Below are 22,145 nucleotides of genomic sequence, written 5' to 3'. Positions count from 1 at the left end.
GTAACCTTGTTCAATTGGCAGTCATCAATACACATCCTAAGTGAACCATCCTTCTTCATCACAAATAAGACTGGAGCGCCCTAAGGTGAGACACTAGGTTGAATAAAACCCTTATCAAAAAGATATTTCAACTGCTATTTAACTCTTTCAACTCAGCTAGAGCTATTATATATGACGGAATAGAAATGGGTCGAGTATCAGGAAGAATATCTATACTGAAGTCTATTTCTCTCTTAGGAGGGACTCCGGGAAGATCATCTGGAAAGACCTCTGGAAACTCACTCACAACTGGAACTGACTAAATAGCTGGTGTTTCAACACTAGAGTCATTAACTCGGACTAAGTGATAGATGCACCCCTTGGAAACTAACTTTTTGGCCTTAAGGTATGAAATAAAATGACCCTTAGGGAGTGCTGAACTACTTTTCCACTCTATAAAAGGCTCATTAAGAAACTGGAACTTTACTACTCGAGTTCTACAATCAAGTGAGGCATAATAGCTATGAAGCCAGTCTATACCTAGAATAACATCAAATTCCACCATGTCTAACTCGAATAAGTTAACCATGGTGTACTTGTGATTGACAGAAATGGTACAATCACGATAAACTCTTTCAACTAGGATAGACTCACCAACACGTGTGGAAACACTAAAGGGTTCAAGAAGTTGTTCGGTAAGAATATCTAACCTAATAGCAACATATGGAGTCACAAAAGATAGACTCGCACCTGGATCAAGTAATGCATATACATCAAAAGTAAAGACTTTGATCATACTAGTTACAACATCTGGAAAATTCTCTTTCTCTTGACGACTGGTGATAGCATACAGACGGTTTGCTCCTCTGCCTGTCCCTGAAGTAGCTCCTCCAGGTGCAACTCTGTCTGGCGGAGCAGTTGAAGAAGATTGGGCTCTATTGCCCCCATTTACATTAACCTGCTTGTTCTTAGGGCACTTTATCATGAAGTAACTTGCCTGACCACACTTGAAGCAACCAGTGGAGCCATCACGACATTCTCCTGGTTTGTTCCTACCACACTTAGCACATGTAAGAGTCTGGTTAACCCCTTACGCCCATTACCTTAAGACTGAGTAGATCGAGATCTGAAGTTCTGCGAATTCTAATTCTTGAACTCTCCTTTGTTCTTTGGTGCAGGTGCACTAGCAGATAATGGTGCAGGTCCAGTTGGCCTTTGTTGAAAGGATGACCAGTTCACATTTCAAGTCTTGTGTTGTACGGACTCATTAAATGCAGTCTTAGCCTTCTTGTTCCAGATCTCTTCTCTATCTCTCAGCTTATCTTCCTCAACCTTTTGCACATGGATCATCATTTTGGCTATGTCTATGTCTTCTATCAAGATAGTTGTTTTGCCCTCCTTACTTGACAAGCGAGACAACCTAGACACAAACAAGCTCATCCTGCTCCTCTTGTCAGCAACTATCTTCGGAGCATAACGGGACAGTTAAGTGATTGAGGTTGTACTCATGCACATTCATGGACTCCATCTTTAGAGTGAGAAATTATCTTACCTTTACCTCTCTCAACTCACGGGGAAAGAAACGCCCTGTGAAGGCCTCTTTGAACACAACCCAACTCATAATTGGTGCCCCTTCAACTCTACTCTTTTTCCATTGTTCGTACCAGACCCTAACAACACCTTTCAATTGGTATGCAGCTAAATCAACACGCTTAACATATACAACATGCATCACCTCAAACACTTTCTGCAACTCTTCCACAAAGTTCTTCGGATCCTCAGTGACACTTGAACCTATGAATTTTGGGGATTCATCCATGAAAACTTATGGATTCTGGATGTATCAGCCACATCCTGTCAAACCCCTCTCTACTAACCAGCTTGGTTGGCCACCACTTGACTGAACATCCTGATAACTGTAACACCTCGCTATTTGAAAGAGCTAAAAATAGAAAGAATCAAATTTGGAAATATCAAATTTGAAAATTTTGGCAAGTTATGCTAAGTTGAGTTTTGGGTCAACTTCAAATAACCATAACTCTTAGTACATAATGAGTTAGGTGGCCTAAGAGGTATCAAATAAAAGGTCTTGGAATTATCTTTCCAACGCCACTGAGTTTGTTAATTTTCAAGCTCGTGTGAGGGAGATATGCCCATTTGAAGTTGGGCTATCTGGATATGGAAAGTCACCCAGATTTAAGAGGGGTATTTTGGTCTTTTAATTATCCAATTAAGTTATTTCATTTTTAGTAATTTATTTGGGGTCTAAACTGATTGGGATCGGTTTACGCACTCCAAATTAACGATGGGGCTTTGGGAGAAGAGAAAAGAGGAGAAAAGCCAATGTTTTCATGTTCTTCAGTTTTCGCTTGCGGAATTCGCCAAGGGTTAATCCCTAAGAGGAATGTGAGACTTTCATAGTGTTGGGTTCATTCACCCATGAGCCAACCATGTTTATTTCAATGAAATTCATTCTAGAAAGTTGAAAGTTTGATGATCTTGAATTGTGTTCTTGAAATTGACTATCGTTTTTGAGATTGGACGGGATTGTTGAGTTCTTGAGGAAATACTGTTGATTTTGAGTCATTTATGAGTAGATTATTGTAGACATGTTTTGGGTATCTGAATCTACAGAAAAATTGAGAAAAAAAATTGAATTTAACCGAATTAAGGTAAGAGAACGAGAAGAAAAATTTGTCGGATTGAATTGGGAGAGGAGTGGTGCGGTGCGCCACTGATGTGCCAGCAGAGGTGGAGTGGCACGCCAGTAGTGCACCAAAATTGATTCCCAAAACTTTAGAGGTTGGCACCCCGCGCCAGCAATGCACCCGGGACGTCTGCCCCCACCTTTTTTTCGTCGTTTAGCCCCTCTAAATTCTCCTAAAGCGTACTATCACTTCTTATTGATTCTAACTACTCTAAATGACTTCTAAACATCGAGCCAAGTCTAGAGAGTTCTTAGAGTCTTTTCAAAAGTCTTTTACAAATATTTTAAACTTGTTTTAAGACTTGAGTAATGAGTTGAGTAATGAGTTGAGTAAGAGTAAGAGTGAAGTTCATTTTCTTCAAAATGATTATATGGGAACTAAGTATTCCCAAAGAGTTAATGTTTTCACATTTAAAAAGGAGAGAAAACACCGATTTCCAAGAAAGCTTTAAAGCTACTTTTTGAGTAATAATCTCAAACCATAGAGAAAGAGTTATGTTTTTAAACATATGACCTGAGTATATTTTGGGAGTAGTATTGAGCACCGATATGGGGACAAGTTCATAATAACTCAAGTCTCCATAAACCATGTAGCCAATGTCAATAGAAAGGGTCATACTTTTTAGATGATTCTTTAATGCTTTTTAGCATAGACTAGTGGATCCCCTTAGTTGAGGCGTTCTATATCCCGGCAAGTTATAGGACAGTTCTGGCAGCGTGGGAGAGACGATGTATCATCACATAGCTCATAGTAATGGTGGTCGTTTAGAGAATCTCCCAAACAGAGTTTAAGTTTTGTATTTATATATACAACTAAGATATTATTGTATTTCCAACACTTTGAGATGTTATCTACTGTTTTAAAGTCTTTATATAAACTGCATATTTACTGTTGTTTATTTCTACATTGAGTTGAGTATCTATGAGTTAAGTAAAGCTAAGGTAAGTGTTTCTTTCAGATTCCAGTTCAAACTTATGTGTTGTTTAGAATTACCCTCATATGCTTGTACGTTCAATGTACTGACGCCATTTGGCCTGCATCATTTTATGATGTAGATACAGGTAACCAGGATCAGCATCCAGTGCTTCATTGATCCAGTCGAGCACTCAGAGTCTTTTGGTGAGCCTTCTTGCTTTCCGGAGGATCCCTTTTTCATGTTTTTAGCATTTTTCGTTGTTAGGATGATCGGAGATCTTGTCCCGACATCCCTCATAGTTTTAGAGGATTTATACACATATAGCTATAGTTCTTTAATCTTTGCATTTCAGTTGTTTTGTTATAAGACTTGTGTTGTCACTTTGGCTAGTTGGGTGTTTAATTTTAAAACATTCTAAGTTATTTTGAGATAGTTGAGTAAAGTTGCATTTGTTTTCTTTATTTAATGCTTAAACTCTTCCGCTGAGAGTTTAGCTAGACCAAGGATTCACTTAGGCCAGCAATGGTTCTTGAGTGTCAGTCTCACCCAGGGTGTAGGCTCGGAGAGTGACAAATTTGGTATCAGAGCCCGGTTCAAGAGTCCTAGGGATTCTATGAAACTATGTATGTAGAGTCCTAGTTATCGGTGTGAAGCGCGCCACATCTATAATTAAGAGGCTACAACATTTAGGAACTATCTCACTTCTTTCATATTCATATCATGCGATAGAGTTCATCTCTATAAAAAAAATTCTAGCTCATGTGTGCGCGTATCTTTCAGATCATGCCTCCACGAAGAGTTGTCTAAGGTTATCCTTCTAAGAGGAACGTTGAGGAACAAAGGATACCTAATGCACCGGAAGTGCAACCCCAAAGAGAGGTCACTAATGCTAAATTTCGGGAAGCTATATGAATGTTAAGTCAAGTTGGGCAATAAAGAGGGGTTCGACAGGAAGTGGTTGATACTTCTAGGATTCATGAGTTCTTAAGGATGAATCCTCCAAGCTTCACTGGTTCAAGTGACACTGAGGATCCGAAAAACTTTGCTGAGGAGGTTCAAAAGGGTTTTGAGATTATACATGTTGTTAATGCTGAGAGAGTAGAACTAGTTGCATACCAATTGAAGTGTGTCGTTAGGATCTGGTTTGATCAATGGAAAGAGAATAGAGTTGAGGGTAAACCACTTGTGAGTTGAGCTATGTTTGAGGAGGCCTTCTTGGGGCATTTCTTTCCATAGAACTGAGAGAAGCAAAGGTACGAGAATTCCTCACTCTTAAGCAGGAATCTATAAGCGTTGACAAGTACAGCCTTAAGTTCACCCAACTTTCCCGTTATTCTCCGAAGATGGTTGCGGATATGAGGAGTAGGATGAGTCTGTTTGTTGCTGGGTTGTGTCATCTGTAAAGTAAGGAAGGCAAGGTAGCTATTCTAACAGGGGATACGGACATAGAAAGGCAGATGATCCATGTGCAACAAGTTGAGGAGGATAGGCTGAAAGATAGGGAAGAGTTCTGAAACAATAAAGCTAAGACATCAGGGAATGAGTTCGGGAAGAATAAGAGTAATGCGAACCGGTCATATTTCCAACCTAAGGAAAAGGGACCTACTCCGTCATCTGCTAGTGTACCTGCACCAAGGAACAGAGGTGAGTTCAACAATCAAAATTCACAAAATTTCAGAGCTAGACCTGTGCAGTATCAAGGTAGTGTGGAACAAAGAGGTAATTAGGCTCCTACATGTGCTAAGTGTGGAAGAAACTACCCAAGAGCATGTCATGATGGCTCCACTAGTTGTTTCAACTGTGGTCAAGAAGGTCACTTCATGAAAGAGTGTCTTAAGAATATGCAGAGAAGTGGAAATAGGGGCAATAGAGCCCAATTTATTCTGTTGCTCCACCGAATAGAGTTGCACCTAGAGGAGCTACTTCAGGGACTGGCGTAGGAAAAAACCGTCTATATGCTATCACCGGTCGCCAAAAGCAAGATCATTCTTCAGATATTGGCAATGGTATGACCAAAGTCTTTACTTTTGATGCTTATGCTTTGCTAGATCCAAGAGCGAGTCAATATTTTGTGACTCCTTATATTGCTATGAATTTTGATATTCTTCCTAAGCAACTTCTTGAGCCCGTCAGTGTTTCTACACTTGTTGGTGAATCTATTCTAACTAAGAGATTTTATCGTGGTTGTACCATTTCCATCAATCACTAGACCACCATGACTGACTTAGTTGAGTTAGATATGGCAGATTTTGATGTCATTCTAGGTATGGACTTGCTTCATGCCTTTTATGCCTCAGTCGATTGTAGAACTCGAGTTGTTAAGTTCCAGTTTCCTAATGAGCCAGTTATTGAGTGAAGGAGTAGTTTAGTAGTGCCTAAGGATCATTTTATTTCGTACCTTAAGGAGAGGAAGTTAGTTTCCAAGGGTTGTGTCTATCACTTGGTCTGAGTTAAAGATTCTAGTGTTGAGACACCACATGTTGAGTCAGTTCCAGTTGTGAGTGAGTTTCCAGAGGTCTTTCCAGATGATCTTCCTAGAGTCCCTCCTGAGAGAGAAATAGACTTCGGTATATATAATATTTCTGACACTCGTCATATCTATTTTACGTCATATAGGATGGCTCCAACAGAGTTGAAAAAGTTAAAAGAGCAGTTGAAAAATCTTCTTGAGAAAGGTTTTATTCGAACAAGTGTCTGACCTTGGGGCGCTCCAGTCTTATTTGTGAGAAAGAAAGATGGTTCTCTTGGAATATGCATAGATTACTGTCAGATGAATAAGGTTACTATCAAGAATAAGTAACTTCTTCCGAGAATTGATGACATTTTCGATCAGCTTCAGGATGCCACTTGTTTTTCTAAGATAGACCTCAGATCTGGCAATCATCAGTTGAAAGTAAGAGAAAGTCATATCCCTAAGACAAATTTTAGGACCTGTTATGGTAATTATGAGTTTCTGGTTATGTCTTTTGCATTGACTAATGCTCCTGCAGCATTCATGGACCTTATGAATAGAGTATTAAAGACTTATTTAGATATATTTGTTATCATATTCATTGATGACATTCTTATCTATTCGAGGAATGAGGAAGATCATGATAGTCATCTCAAACTAGTCCTTCAAACTCTCAAGGATAAGGAGTTATATGCTAAGTTCTCTAAGTGTGATTTTTGGCTTGAGTCTGTGGCATTCTTAGGCCATATTGTTTCCCGTGATGGAATTCAAGTTAATACTCAGAAAATAAAGGCAGTGCAAAATTGGCCTAGACCCACGTCTCTAACTGATATTAGGAGTTTTTTGGGATTGGTTGGCTATTATATGAGGTTCCTCAAGGGGTTCTCATCTATTTCATCTCATTTGACCAAGTTGACTCAAAAAATTGTTAAGTTTCAATGGTCTGAAGCTTGTGAGAAAAGCTTTCAGAAATTGAAGAAGTGTTGACTACTGCCCCAGTATTGACCTAACCAGAGGGTACACAAGGCTTTGTGGTATATTGTGACGCGTCCAGAGTTGGATTGGGTTGTGTATTGATGTAGAATGGCAAGTTTATAGATATGCCTTCAGACAACTTAAGATTCACGAGAAGAATTACCCAACCCATGATCTAGAGTTGGTTGTCGTAGGGTAACTAGAGCTAAACGTGTAGGTTAGTCATAAAGAGCTTAATCTCAGATAGAGAAGGTGGTTAGGGTTACTCAAGGATTATGACATGAGTATTCTCTATAACCCAAGTAAGGCTAATGTTGTTGTTGATGCCTTGAACAGATTGTCTATGGGTAGTACTGCCCATGTTGAGGAAGACAAGAAAGAGTTAGCGAAAGATGTGCAGAGACTAGCAAGATTAGGAGTTTGTTGATGAATTCTAGTGAAAGAGGAGTGGTGGTGATGAATAGGGCTGAATCGTCATTAGTGTTCGAAGTGAAAGAGAAACAAGACCAAGATCCTATTTTGCTTGAGTTAAAGGCAAATGTTCATAAGCAAAAAGTAATGGATTTAAAATAAGGGGGGATGAAATATTGAGGTATCAAGGTAGGTTGTGTGTGCCAAGGGTGGATGAACTTCAAGAGAGGATCATGAAAGGAAGCTCATAGCTCTATTCTATCCATATGGGTTCCACAAAGATGTATCATGATTTGAGAGAGGTTTATTGGTGGAGTAGTATGAAGAAAGGTATTGTAGAGTTTGTTACTAAGTGCCTGAAATGCCAACAAGTTAAGGTAGAGCACCAGAGGCTCGGTGGTATGACTCAGAATATAGAGATTCTAGAATGGAAGTGGGAGATGATCAATATGGATTTTATTACAGGTTAACCACAGTCTCGTAAGCAGCATGATTCGATTTGGGTGATTGTAGATCGAATGACTAAATCAGCCCATTTTCTACCGGTAAAGAGTACCCATTCGGAGAGGATTATGCCAATTTATATCTTTAAGAGGTAGTTAGACTTCATGGAGTCCCAGTGTCAATTATTTCATATAGAGGTGCACAATTTTGGAAGTCATTCCAGAAAGGTTTGGGTTCGAAGGTGAATTAGAGTACTGCTATTCATTCTCAGAATGATGGTCAAGCAGAGCGCACTATTCAGACTATAGAAGATATGTTGAGGGCTTGTGTGATTGATTTCAAGGGAAATTGGGATGATCACCTACCTCTCATTGAGTTTTCCTATAACAATCATTATCATTCTAGTATCCAGATGGCTCATTATGAAGCTCTTTATGGGAGACGATGTAGAACTCCTATTGGATGGTTTGAAGTTGGTTAAGCTAGGTTGATAGGACCAGACTTAGTTCATCAAGCTATGGAGAAAGTAAAGGTTATTCAAGAGATGTTGCAAACAGCGCATAGTCATCAGAAGTCCTTTACGGATGTTAAGAGAAGAGACCTAGAGTTTCAAGTAGATGATTGGGTATATTTGAAGGTTTCACCCATGAAGGGAGTTACGAGATTTGGTAAGAAGGGGAAACTTAGTCCCCGATATATTGGTCCTTACAGGATATCCAAAAGGATTGGTAGTGTAGCTTATGAATTGGAGTTGCCGCAAGAGTTAGCAGCAGTTCATCCAATGTTTCACATTTCTATGTCGAAGAACTATATGGGCGATCCTTCACTTATCATACCTACTGATGATATTGGTATTAAATATAGCTTATCTTATGAGGAGATTCTTGTTTAGATTCTAAGTCGCCAAGTTGTAACACCCCAGAAATTAGTAGGCTAACTAGAGCTAAACGTGTAGGTTAACGTCAAGGAAGAAGGGCTTGAGCCAAGGAAAGAGGGCAAGGGACAAGGCAAGGGGGCCAAAGCTACCCAAAATGTACCTATCCACTGCCCACCATGACCACGAGGGTCTTCACAACCCGTGGTGGTGAGGCAGTGAGCCCACAAAACTGCCCCAAGGAAGGCTCCCATTCACGAGCCACTTCACAGCCCGTGGTGAAGACCACGGCCTGTGAGAAGGCTTGTGGGGTTTCCTTCACCTTGTGGGTGCTTGTGTCAAGTAGCATAGCTACTGGTCAAGGGACCACGAGCACCTTCACGGGCCGTGGTGCCCTTGACGGGTTGTGAGCTTGGTTGTGAAGCCTGGGCACCCCACTTTAAAGTGGGGGTTATTTTAAGTAATTCCTTTTTAAGTTAGTATTAAGTGAGGTCATTTTGTATAGTTTTAATTCACATATATAAGCCTTTTAAAGTCATTAACTAACCCATTCACTTCATTATTTCCCAAAACCCAAAAGAGTTCATCTTCTCCAAAATTTCTCTCTCTAGAACTTCAAGGAAGAAGAAAAGGAAGTTGGATCTAGGGTTCAAGAAGATAGGTTTTCTTCGCAAATTCGTGGGAATTCTCCACTAAGGTATGGTAGCTCTTCATCCATGGAGCCCTTTCAAAAACCCTAATTTCAAAGCTAGAAATCCCAAAAGTTAGGACTTGACTTCAATCTCATGGGTTCCTTTCAAAAATGTTTCTAATGATTGATTTATGATATATTATGTATTAATTGATGAATTCCTAGAGTTTTTATGTTGAAACCCCCAAGAACCCACGAAACTCCCATATTACGCATTTCTGATCTTATTATGTGGGTTTGTTAATTATAAAAGAATGTTGTGAGATTATGCTTGTAGTAATTGTGCTAATTGAATCATGTTATTATTCATGTCTAATGTAGTAATTCTATATGTGTTTATTGAATGTGATTTATGGTCCTTGAAGGGCAAAGTATGAGAATTATGCATGATTATGGGGTTTATGTATGTGTTTTAAGAACAATTTGAGAGTAAAGTGATTATGACTATGATGTGATTGTGGTGTTGTTGAAAGGCTATTCTCACAAACACTCACTTATGAATGAAGTATGAATGAAGTTTCCATTATTATGATAATTATGTTGTGTTGATTGAAAGGATATTCTCAATTATACACCTATGAATGAAGATGACATGTTGTGAAAGGTTTTCTCACAATATGATGATTCTTAGGTTGAAAGGTTATTCTCACCAATTGAATCTATGAGTTATATTATGAATGATGTTGGATTAAGTGTTGATACATTATTCCATAAAAATTAACTCAAGTAATGTTATGATAAGTATTCTGTGGGGAATAATGCTTAGCACCGAGCGGATATTGATATGAGATGAAAGCTCTCACGTGAGTTAAAGCGGGGTTTCTAGTAGCAATCTCTTGAGATGAATGCCCTAACGTGAGTTGAGGTGGGGTATCTAGTAGAAATCTCCTTATCCCATAACTATGTGCCCTCATAGGTTTTTAGCTAGTGGATCCACCTAAGCTAAATTAATGGTTCTACCTTAGGAAAGTAGGACACCCTTTTCGGTGTGGGTAACATCGGATTCCATGTTTAGCTCACATGGTATATGTCGGTTAAGGCTTACCCCCACTATGAATGATTATAAACTATGGCTCTTCAAGAAGCTCTACTTAGTGTGGGTAGGAGTATGGGATCTCATTCATGCATTGCACCAGTAGGATTTGAGAGTAGTTATGGTATGTTCCTCTTATGTTATGAAGGTCCATGAAATAATGTATGGTTAATATGGATTGTTGCTATGGGTTGCTTTCCTTTATATGACTTATTAAAGGTGAATGTTTCTGTGTCTATAAGTATTAAACTAAGGATGAGATCAAATGATGGTAAATATGATTATGGTGGCCTAAAAGTGGTACTTAGTATGGATGGGATTATGGGATCTTATCCATGCATTGCATAAGTATGACTTAGGGTTACTTATGAGATGGTTCTCTTATGACATAAAGATCTAAGTAATGACTATGTATATGAATTATGCCTCATGATGATTAATGTTTACATTATGTCGATGATGGAGGTTATGTTTATGATTATGTTGTTATCCTTTATGCTATGATGACCCATATATGAGTTATATTTATGAGTTATGTTTTCTAAACTATTTCTATAAAGAGGTTCAAAATTGGCATATAGCATGGTTTTCAACCAAAATGTCCTTTTTAGCATGTTTTCAAGGTTTTTATGCATGGCTATCATACTTAGTACACTTTTGTACTAACCCATATTTTCCTACATTTCTTCACTAGTGTAGGGTCCGGTGTTTGAGGTGATCTTCATTTGGTTCAAGCTTGGATCGACTATTCTCCTAGCTTATGGTGAGTCCTCTTGATTCGAGGATGGATGAGTCATTTGTAGTTCCCTTTTAGCTTTTCATTTTTGGACTATGTTGTAAGGGCTATGTCATTTAGATTCAAGGATTGTAATAGATGGCTAATTGTTACAAGTCTAGACTTCCGCTTGCTTTTATAAAAGACTTCGATTGCATGGATAAAATTTTAAAATTTCCGCATCATTTCTATTATATTATGTTATGATATGCTAAGGAGATTGTATGAAACCCTTCGGGGTTGAGTACGTCGTGTTACATATAGGGGTACCCCTGGGTCGTGACAAACTTGGTAATCAGAGCACAAGGTTTAGAATGATTCTAGGATGATGTCTCATAAGCCACGTCTAGCAGAGTCTTGTTCGTAATGTGAAGCGCATCGCATTTGAATGAGAGACTACAAGATGATTAGGAAACCACACTTCTTTCATTACTCTTAAGTCGTGCCATAGAGTTTAACTCTATAAAGTCCCTCTCTTAATCCTTCTATTGTGTATTCATGATATGAATACATGAAGAGTTAATGCAAGAAGAATGGAAGGTGACAATGTGAATGAAGAAGCTCCTCAAGTTCCCCAAGCTTCGATTAATCTTTCGGCTCTGTCGGATGTGGAGGATTGGTCGGCTTTCCAAATATTGGACCAAGCTTTGACGACCAATCTCAAGAAGTGACGTCTCAGGCCAATAGAGATGTTGGGACTCATGTGAATTCGGCTACTTCAAAAGTTAGGGATTTTGCTAGAATGAACCCTCCCAAGTTTTATGGCTCCAAAATGAAGAGGACCCTCAAGAATTTGTGGATGAGGTTGACAAAATACTAGATATCATGGGGGTGACTTCGGGAGAGAAAGAAGAGTTAGTCGCTTACCAATTTAAGAGTGTTGTTCATGTATGGTATACTCAATGGAAAAATAATAGGCAGGTAGGAGTGGGTCCCATAGAGTGAGAAGTGTTCAAATCAGCATTTCTTGATAAGTTCTTTCCCTGAGAGTTGAGGGAATCTAAGGTGGAAGAATTCATTAACTTTAGGCAAGGTAGCATGAGTATTAATGAGTATGCCTTGAAATTTACCAAGCTATCCAAATATGCTCCAACTATGGTGGAAAATTCGAGGGATGAGATGAATAGGTTTTTGACGGGTGTGTCCGACTTGGTTTAAGAAGAATGTCATACGACAATGCTCCTCCATGACATGGATATCTCAAGGCTTATGGTGTACGCTCAACAAATTGAGGAGTCAAAACTCAAGAAAAAGAATAAGGAGATGAAGAGAGCTAGGACCAATGATGGGAACTTCTCCAATGCTAAGTTTGATGAATAAGGTCGACCAATGTCGAAACAAAGGTTCTCCAACCATGGTTCCTCAAATACTTCCCCAAGGGTCAACAAGGATAGGGTGTCTAACCCTAAATCTCAAGGAGGAAATGGAGGTGGTTTTTTTTTTTAAAGATCTACATGTGCCAAATATGGAAAGGAACATGCGGGTAAGTGCCTAGCCGACACAGATGGTTGCTTTGGGTGTGCAAAAAGAGGTCACAAGATGAGGGATTGCCCGATACTCATGGCTAAAGGGAGAGAGGCCAAGCAATCTTATCTTAGTGGTCCGGATCCCAATGCTACAAAACACGGTCGCTTCTATGCACTCCAGTCTAGAAAGGACCAAGAAGGCACTCCGGATGAAAACATCTATAAGTAGATAGTTCCTTATAGATGTAAATGTTTTATTAGATCCTGATGCTACTTGTTAGACTTTGATGTTATCCTTGGTAAGGTTGGGATGCAATGTTGTTAGACATTTATTGATTTTAGAACCCGGCATGGTTACTATGACTTCTTGGGTATGACGTTTGGGATTGCTTGGAAGAAGTGGTACTTTCTTTCTTCTAGACATTTATTGATTTTTGAACCCGGCATGGTTAGCAAAGTGATTAAGTGTCCCGATATCCTCATCTCTTTCTTCTACTCCTCCTCTAGCTTGAGACAAAGAGTTCCTCTTAGTTTGTGTTATGTTTTGAAGTCCTATGTGTTTTAGAAATTTCCATGATCTCCTTATGTTATGCATGTTCTTGAGAAATTCATGATTTGTAAGAAAATGAGTTTTCATGATTTATGTGTTCCTCATGTTATTGTGCATTTAGTATGAGTTGTCTATATTTTCATGAGATGAATGGTCAAACATGCTTTGGTATTCTTTTGAGAGTAATTTCATAATTTACTTTTTGTTATTAAGTTGAGCATGTTTTAGTTGGAGAAGGTAGTTCCTTCTATGAACATCTGAAATGTTGAAGTTTTCATGCATAATAGGTTGTTAGATATAGTTCCTACTTCCTTGTGTTGCATTGATCATGTTTGAGTTAGAGTTGATGTAACCTCCTTTAAATTGTGCATTATTTTGATGTTTCATGCATGATGGGCTGCTAAGGGGATTGTATGAGACCCTTCGGAGTTGAGTACGACGTGTTACATCTAGGGGGTATCCCTGGATCGTGACACAAGTTCGCAAGTTGAGAATCAAGGAAGTAGCATCAGTCAAGGTGTTGTGGAGAAATCAGTTTGTTGAGGAAGCTACTTGGGAAGTTGAGGAGGAAATGAAGAAGAGATACCCACATCTCTTTGAGTCCGGAGAAATTCCAAATTAAGGTACTAATCCTTTTCTTGGCATTTGTTTTAAGTTGGCATGTTGTATTTATATTTTGCTTGTTGGGTGTTTGAGCTGAATGTTAGATGTTACACCCTTAGTCTACTTAGAGTAATCTCATTCGAGGACGAATTTTCCCAAGGGGAAGATATTGTAACACCTCGCTATTTGAAAGAGCTAAAAATAGAAAGAATCAAATTTGGAAATATCAAATCTGAAAATTTTGGCAAGTTATGCTAAGTTGAGTTTTAGGCAAACTTCAAACGACCATAACTCTTAATACAAAATGAGTTAGTGGGCTACAAGGTATCAAATGAAATTTCTTGGAATTATCTTTCCAACGCCACCGAGTTTGCTAATTTTCGAGCTCGTATGAGGGAGATATGCCCATTTGAAGTCGAGGTATCTAGATATGGAAAGTCACTCAGATTTAAGAGGGGTATTTTGGTCTTTTCATTACCCAATTAAGTTATTTCGTTTTTAGTAATTTATTTGGGGTCTAAACTGCTTAGGATCAGTTTACACACTCCAAATTAACGCTAGGGATTTGGGAGAAAAGAAAAGAGGAGAAAAGTGGAGAGATGCCAAGGTTTTCGTTGCGTTCTTAAGTTTTCGCTTGCGAATTTCGCCAAGGGTTAATCCCTAAGAGGTATGTTAGACTTTCATAGCTTTGGGTTCGTTCACCCACACGCCAATCTTGTTTATTTCAGCAAAATTCATTCTAGAAAGTTGAAAGTTTGATGATCTTGAATTGTGTTCTTGAAATTGACTTTCGTTCTTGAGATTGGATGGAATTGTTGAGTTCTTGAGGAAATCGTGTCAATTTTGAGTCATTATGAGTAGATTCTTGTGTACATGTTTTGGGTATCTGAATCTAAAGAAAGATTGAAAAAAAATCAAATTTAATCGAATTAAGGTTAGAAAATGAGAAGAAAAATTCGTCGGATCGAACAGGGGGAGGGGTGGCGCGGCGCGCCAGCAGTGCGCCATAATTGAGTCCCAGAAATTTAGGGGTTGGCTCCCGGGATGTCTGCCCCCACCCATTTTTCGTCGATTAGCCCGTCTAATTCAAGGAAAGTTAAGAGCCAAGTCTAGAGAGTTCTTAGAGTCTTTTCAAAATCTTTTACAAATGTTTTAAACTTATTTTTGGACTGAAGTAATGAATTGAGTAAGAGTAAGAGTAAAGCTCATTTTCTTCAAAAAGATTATATGAGAACTAAGTATTCCTAAAGAGAAAAAAATGTTTCACATTTAAACAAGAGAGGAAACAGCGATTTCCAAGAAATCTTTTGATCTAGTTTTTGAGTAATAATCTCAAACCACAGAGAAAGATTTATGTTTTTAAACATATGAGCTGAGTATATTTTGGGAGTAGTATTGAGCACCGATATGGGGACAAGTTCACAATAACTCAAGTCTCCATAAACCATGTAGCCAATGTGGGTAGAAATGATTATACTTTTTAGATGATTCCTTAATGTTTTTAAGCATAGACTAGTGGATCCACTTAGTTGAGGCGTTCTATATCCCGACAAGTTATAGGACAGTTCTGGCAGCGTGGGCGAGACATTATATCATTACATAGCTCATAGTGATGGTTGTCGGTTAGAGAATCTCTTAAACAGAGTTTAATTTTTGTATATATATACAACTTGGATATTGTTGTATTTCCAACACTTTGAGATGTTGTCTACTGTTTTAAATGTTTTATATAAACTGCATCTTTACTGTTGTTTATTTCTGCATTGAGTTGAGTATATATGAGTTGAGTAAAGTTGAGGTAACTATTTCTTTTAGATTCTCGTTCAAGCTTATGTGTTGTTTAGAATTCCCATCGCATGCTCGTACATTCAATATACTGACCCCATTTGACCTACATCATTTTATGATGCAGATACAGGTAACCAGGATCAACATCCAGCTCTTCGTTGATCCAGTCGAGCACTCAGAGTTTTTTGGTGAGCCTCCTTACTTTTCGGAGGATCCCTTTTTCATGTTTTTATCATTTTCAGTTGTTAGAATGATCAGGGATCTTGTCCCAACATCCCTCATAGTTTTAGAGGCTTCATAGACAGATAGCTATAGTTTTTTAGTCTTTGCATTTCAATTTTTTTGTCATAAGATTTGAGTTGCCACTTTGGCTAGTTGGGTGTTTAATTCTAAAACGTTCTAAGCTATTTTGAGACAGTTGAGAAAAGTTGTATTTGTTTTCTTTATTTAATGCTTAAAGTCTTCTGCTGAGAGTCTAGCTAGGCCAAGGGTTCGCTTGGGGCCAATAATGGTTCTCGAGTGCCAGTCTTACCCAGGGTGTAGGCTCGGGGCATGACAATAACATCCCAGAACTTAGCATTAGTGACATCTCCTTGGGGTTGCACTTTAGCTGCATTGGGTACCCCTTGATCTGGAGGATCAACATTTCTCCTAGCTGGACGACCTCGAACAACTCTTCGTGGAGGCATGATCTGAAAGATACACGCAAGCACGGATTAGAAAGAAACCTTTTATAGAATAGAACTCTATCGCATGAAAAGAGTAAGAAAGAAGGAAATCCTTTCCTAAATTTTGTAGCCTCCTTATTATACATGTGGCAGTTTCACACTAATAACCAGGACTCTATAGACACGACTTCATAGACACCCTAGGACTCTTGAACGCTATGCTCTGATACCAAGTTTGTCACGCCCCGGGCCTACACCGTGGGCGTAACTTGCACTTGAGAATCATTTCTAGTCCCCAAGAGAACCCATCACTATGAAAGCTTACATACCTAGTAAGGATCAAATCCTAGGCGAAATTCCTTGAAGATCGCAAGAATCTTGAACGCTTGAAGCTTTTCTCCCTTTTCTCCCCTTGAACTTTGCCATAACTTTCCAAACATTTTAGACTTTAGCGTAAACTAACTTTAATCATATTTGACCCCTAATTTGGGTTGAAAAACGTGTAGACGGGGTAAGAAAAATACCAAAATACCCCTCCATAATTCTGATGGATTTCCTTAACTGGACAGGCTGAACTCAAACAGGCATATCTCCCTCATCTGAACATGGAATTTAGCAAACTCAGTGGCGTTGGAAATATGACTCAAATATCTTTCATTTGATATCTCATGGGCCACCTAACTCATCTTTTACTGAAAGTTATAGTCATTTGAAGTTGACCCAAAACTCACAATTGAAGACTAACTTGCACAAATCTCAAATTGGCTATTTCTAATTTAGTTTTTCTTTTCTAAAATTAGCCCTTTCTAAGAATGAGTTGTTATAGTTTGACTAATTGATTCTAGATGAGTTAGGATCCTAAATTAAGAATAAAAATTCATCAGATTTTATGGGTATGGGTGTGGGGCGGCGCGCCACCAATAGCGCCAAGGCTGAACTTTAGTAGTTCAGGCCCTGGGGTGATGCGTTTCTCAGTGCGCCAAGGCCCTGAATTTTGAATTTTAGGCCCTAGGGCGACGCGCACTCAGTGCGCCAAGGTCATCAGGCCTATTTTTCCTCCATTCTTCTTCCCGTAAGTGTTCCTTTGAATAGTGTCTTTATTCTTTTCTTGATGTTGAGATCCTACATATCCTAATCATATCTCTTAAATTGCATTTCAAATTAAAGAGAGATTAAGAGGAAAGTTCAAGAGGGTCCTTTGAGTCAAATTGAGAATTCTTTTTAAATTAACCATAGACTTGAACTAAGTCTTGAGTAAAAGAGTATGAGAATGATAAGAGTTGTATTCATGAGTCTACATTGCTATTAAGATCCTTGAGTTGAGTCGTTCATGTCCATAACTCCGCATGAACTCTATGAATTGAGTATTCTTAAGAGGAGTAGTATCGTTGAGTTTCGAGTCCTTGAGTCCTTCAGTCCTTGAGTTCTTGAGTTCTTAATAATGAGTTTCAATATTGTTATTAAGATCCCTTAGTTGAGTCGTTCATGTCCATAATTCCCCATGAACCCTATAGATTGAGTTATAAATTTTGAAAAGCTTTTTAAAGCCAATATTTGAGTTTTAAACTGAGTTTTGAGGAAGTAAGGAGGAGTTTAAAAATGAGTATAAGGGAACTAAGTATTCCCAAGTGTAAACACTTTTACATTTAAAACGAGAAGAAACCTTGATTTCTAAATCAATTTATGAGGAGTTTTGAACATTATCTCTTTTAAAAGAACCTTTTGAGTAATTATCTCAAATTGAGGAGGAGTTATGTTTTTTAAAACATATGAGCATGAGTTATATATATTATTGGGAGTAGTATTGAGCACCGATATGGGAATGTTAACACCCAAATTTGTTTTTTCACATTTATTTAATTAAGCTTCCATAATAATAATAACAATAATTATAATAATAGAAAAAATATAGGTGTGAGTACATATGACGAAGTTTTGCAAGAATATGATAATAATAATAAATAAATAATATATATATATATATATATATATATATATATGTTACTAAAAAAAAACTTTTGTAAGAATACAAAAAAAATGTTCAAAAAATATTTTTTTATTTTTATTCGATAAATATATTTCATAAATATTATTTCTTCTAAAAAATTAATTTATTATAAAAATATTACTTAATTTTCCATTTTTAAAAACTTACGTCAAATAAATATTGTTCTTAAGAATTGAATCGATTTTTGTTTAAATATAATTTCTATTATTGTAAGTAAACATTTTTCGTACATTATTCAAAATTAGGAAGCCTAATTAATTAATGACTTACTAAGACCATCTCCAACCCACCTCTATTTTACTCTCCATACTCTATATTTGGAGAGTAAAATAGAGAACTTTCGGAATAGTCCATTTGTTTAACAATACATAACATAATAATTTAAAGACAAGATAGCAATACAATATAATACATAACATAATAATTTAAATACAAGATAAAATACAATACATAACATAATAATTAATTGATCACAACAATAATTTAGAAATCCGGTAGGTCGTTTCCAGATTTAGCACTATTCGAAAAAAAATTAGGATATGATTCCGAGAATTGTTGCGATTGTGATTGTGATTGTGGTTGTGACTACAGTTGTGATGGTATACAATATGAGTTATTATTTAGCTGATAGTATATATCCTAAATGGTCTACAATTGTTCAAACTATTCGTGATCCTCATTCCCAACAAAAGAAATATATTCGCGATGAAACAAGAATCGTGTCGAAAGGATGTTGAACGTGCATTCGGAGTTTTGCAATCACGTTTTGCAATTATTGCAGGGCTCTCACGTTTTTGGAGAAAGGAAGTGATACATGATATAATGACTACATGTATTATACTGCACAACATGATAATTGAGGATGAACGTGATCTCAATGCACCAATTCAAGATGTCGTAGAGGCTCCAACTCCAACTATAGAAATGGTGATAGATGAAAATCTCCAATTTGAACAATTTTTAGCTAGACATAAAAAAATTAAGGACAAAAATGCTCATTTTGAACTCCGTAATGCATTAATAGAGCATTTATGCGAGCAACGTAATAATTTTGAAAATTGAGTGTTTATGTAATTGTATGTCACTTTTATTTGAATTTGTCCCCTAATTTATTTATTATATTATATTTTCTTGCAATTTATGTTATTTAAAAATTTAGAATAAAGAATAATTTTATATCACATTAAAAATTATATAAAGTAATTATTTGGGGAAAAAGAAATAAAAGATTTATATTATGAAATAAGAAAATAAGATTGAAATAGAAATAATAATATAATATTGAGGAGAAAGAAAAATATTCTTTTTTAGAGAGTAAAATAAAGAATTGGATTGGAGTTGGTTGTCTGAAAAATAGAGAACTCTATATTTGGAGAGTAAAATAGAGGATTGGATTGGAGATGCCCTAATTCATACCGATTTTTTAAAATGACTAATTTTATCAAATTAAGCTAATATGGCAAAGTAATTATTTTTAATTTAATAAATGTTGTCTAGTTAATAAAGAAAGGGTTACATTTAAATGGGTTAATTTGAGTAAAGACTTGTCAAGGGTCCCTTTAAATTGGCCAATCCGTGTGTGCCACGTAGGCAAACACATGAATTGTGTTTCTTCAATTTCAATCTCAGCCATCTTTTTCTCCTGAATTTGATCGGACGGTCCAAATTAATTTTCATCTTTTCTCAAAAGAAAAAGACCCCAACGCCAGCTATACTTCTTTTCCCTAGACCCTCAATCTGGAAAAAGAAAGAAACGTTCTCCTTCCCCAAAGCTTCACTTTTCCCAAAAAACTCCCTTCTTCCCCATACGCCCCACGCTCCTCTCCCATCAATCTCTGCCAAAGAATGGTTATGAACTGCCGGAAAATGTCAATTTTCGGCTGTTTTCAACATATCTCCCAAACCTCCATAAATCACGACCTCCTCCTATCAAACTTTACATCCCTTCCATCATATTTTCTGAACCAAAACAGACCTCAAAAGCCTCACCACCGCCACTGCTACTCCTGAAAAGGTGAAAGACGTGAAGAACCATCGGATTTGGACTCGTTATCCTCTTAATCTGATGGGTGTGAGGTTCCATCATTTTTTGAACGTAGTTGGGGCCCCAAATCGGCTATAAAAAGAGAACTTTGGCTCTCTTTCAAGCATCCAACAACGATCAAAATCCATCAAGGATCGATCCAAAAAATTGACTAAGAAAATCAGAGAGTTTCAGCGATAGAGAGTATTTTGCATCATAAACATCTTTCAAGCATTTATAAGTTCAATAATTATTTCTCTTCTTGTCCTCCTGTTTTCTGTTTTGAATTAGAGCTCGAGGAAGTTCGAAGGTAAAATCTTTTGACGAAACGCCCCCTAGTTTGTTGCTCCAAAGAAGGTAATCTCTTTGTTTCTTTTGTGTTGTTTCAATAGTTTTTTTTTTTTTTTTTTGTCTTTCTTTGAAATTTTCTGTATCTGGCTGATTTATTTATGCTAAACTTGGTTGTTTTAACTCCTATAGTTCTTTCTCGTTTGGAGGTTTATTGAGAATTTCATGCATTAATAGTAGTCAAAGTCTAGCATGTATACGTTCTTGCATATATTGATAGTATCTGGACTTAGACTTTTTCACTAATGCATTTTATTTGTCAAATTGATTCATGAATCTGTTAGTTTTAAGGTGTACCTTTCTCGAGCAAAAATTTTAAATCACCTTTGCTTATGTTTGGCAGTCATGTGCTTCCATATATTTGATCCTAATTTTTCTCATTGTAAGACTATCATCTAGATTTGTCCTGTCTTACTTTGATTTATTTCTTCTTCTTTTTTTCAAATCTTTGTTATACAGTTTGTTTGTATGGTTAGATTTAGAATCTGTTAGTTCTTCAATTTTTTGTTCCTCATTATGTTCCCCTTACCTGTTAAGCGATAGAGAATCAGTCGACTTATTCTAGACTCCATCACAGTTCTATATTATTTGAGAACGATGTAACTTGGTTCATAAAAATTAATGAAATCTAAACATGAGAAAAAAAGCATATATTTACACATCAGTTCTCTGTTGAAAAGCTTGATTTTAAGTAGCAGGTTTCCCTTGAATTTAGCATCACAACTCATCGTAGCTTCACTTGTTGATTATGAAGCTAGAATTTACTCTTGATTACAAGTACGATTAAAGCACTTCTAAAGTTTAGATTCATATTTTTGCCTTCCATTGCATCCTGTCTTGCTTAAAGCTCCCTCACATTTGCTCGCGTTGAATCCTTGCTACTAATACAAGGAGATTTAACCTCAACTATTTAATATGGTTGATGTCATGGTGTGATAACTCAAGTTAGATCATATTCTGCTTCCTATATTAAGATAGTCATATCGTCTTCGACTAAGTGATTAGAAGGATCCTGCGATAGCTTTGTAATATGTTGGATTAAACTACTGCATTTTTTCTCCTTTCTCTTGAAAGTGTCGACGCATAATAAATCTGACCATGTTCATGCAAAGTCGAGGAAATTAGATAAGAATTTATTTACCAACTTATGTTATTTATCCCCTATGATGACGAATTGAATATTTTCTTAAGCTTTCATGTGTCTCTCAATTGACTTGCTGTCAAGAGTTCTAAAAAATGCTAATTTGTTTTCTATCGGTTTAAGGGATGAATATTTATCAACCTACGAGTTCTGTATATTTGTACTTCAGCTTGAAATGCAAGCTCAACGTCAACTTCAGCATAGATCTGTTCAACGCATATATATATATTCCACCCTAGTTTTGTTACTGCTTGGATTTCTTTCAAAGCCTCCATCTCATTTTTAGAAAACA

General features: G+C 37.1%; 1 protein-coding gene across 1 annotated transcript; it reads right to left on the bottom strand.

Moving 5' to 3' along the window:
• Positions 1-446: 446 nt before the first annotated feature.
• On the bottom strand, positions 447-20,424 carry LOC125837697 (uncharacterized). Its single transcript, XM_049516775.1, has 7 exons — positions 20,317-20,424; positions 16,229-16,357; positions 1,857-1,908; positions 1,532-1,773; positions 1,244-1,443; positions 566-1,031; positions 447-476 (listed from the first exon to the last, which is right to left on the bottom strand). Exons 1-7 carry the CDS (start codon positions 20,422-20,424, stop codon positions 447-449), a joined length of 1,227 nt encoding a protein of 408 aa, XP_049372732.1.
• Positions 20,425-22,145: the final 1,721 nt, after the last annotated feature.

Source organism: Solanum verrucosum, unplaced genomic scaffold, assembly GCF_900185275.1.
Source record: "Solanum verrucosum unplaced genomic scaffold, falcon-dt-bn FXZP01000133.1, whole genome shotgun sequence".
NCBI classification, from domain to species: Eukaryota; Viridiplantae; Streptophyta; class Magnoliopsida; order Solanales; family Solanaceae; genus Solanum; species Solanum verrucosum.
This window is presented reverse-complemented; position numbering and strand designations above follow the sequence as displayed.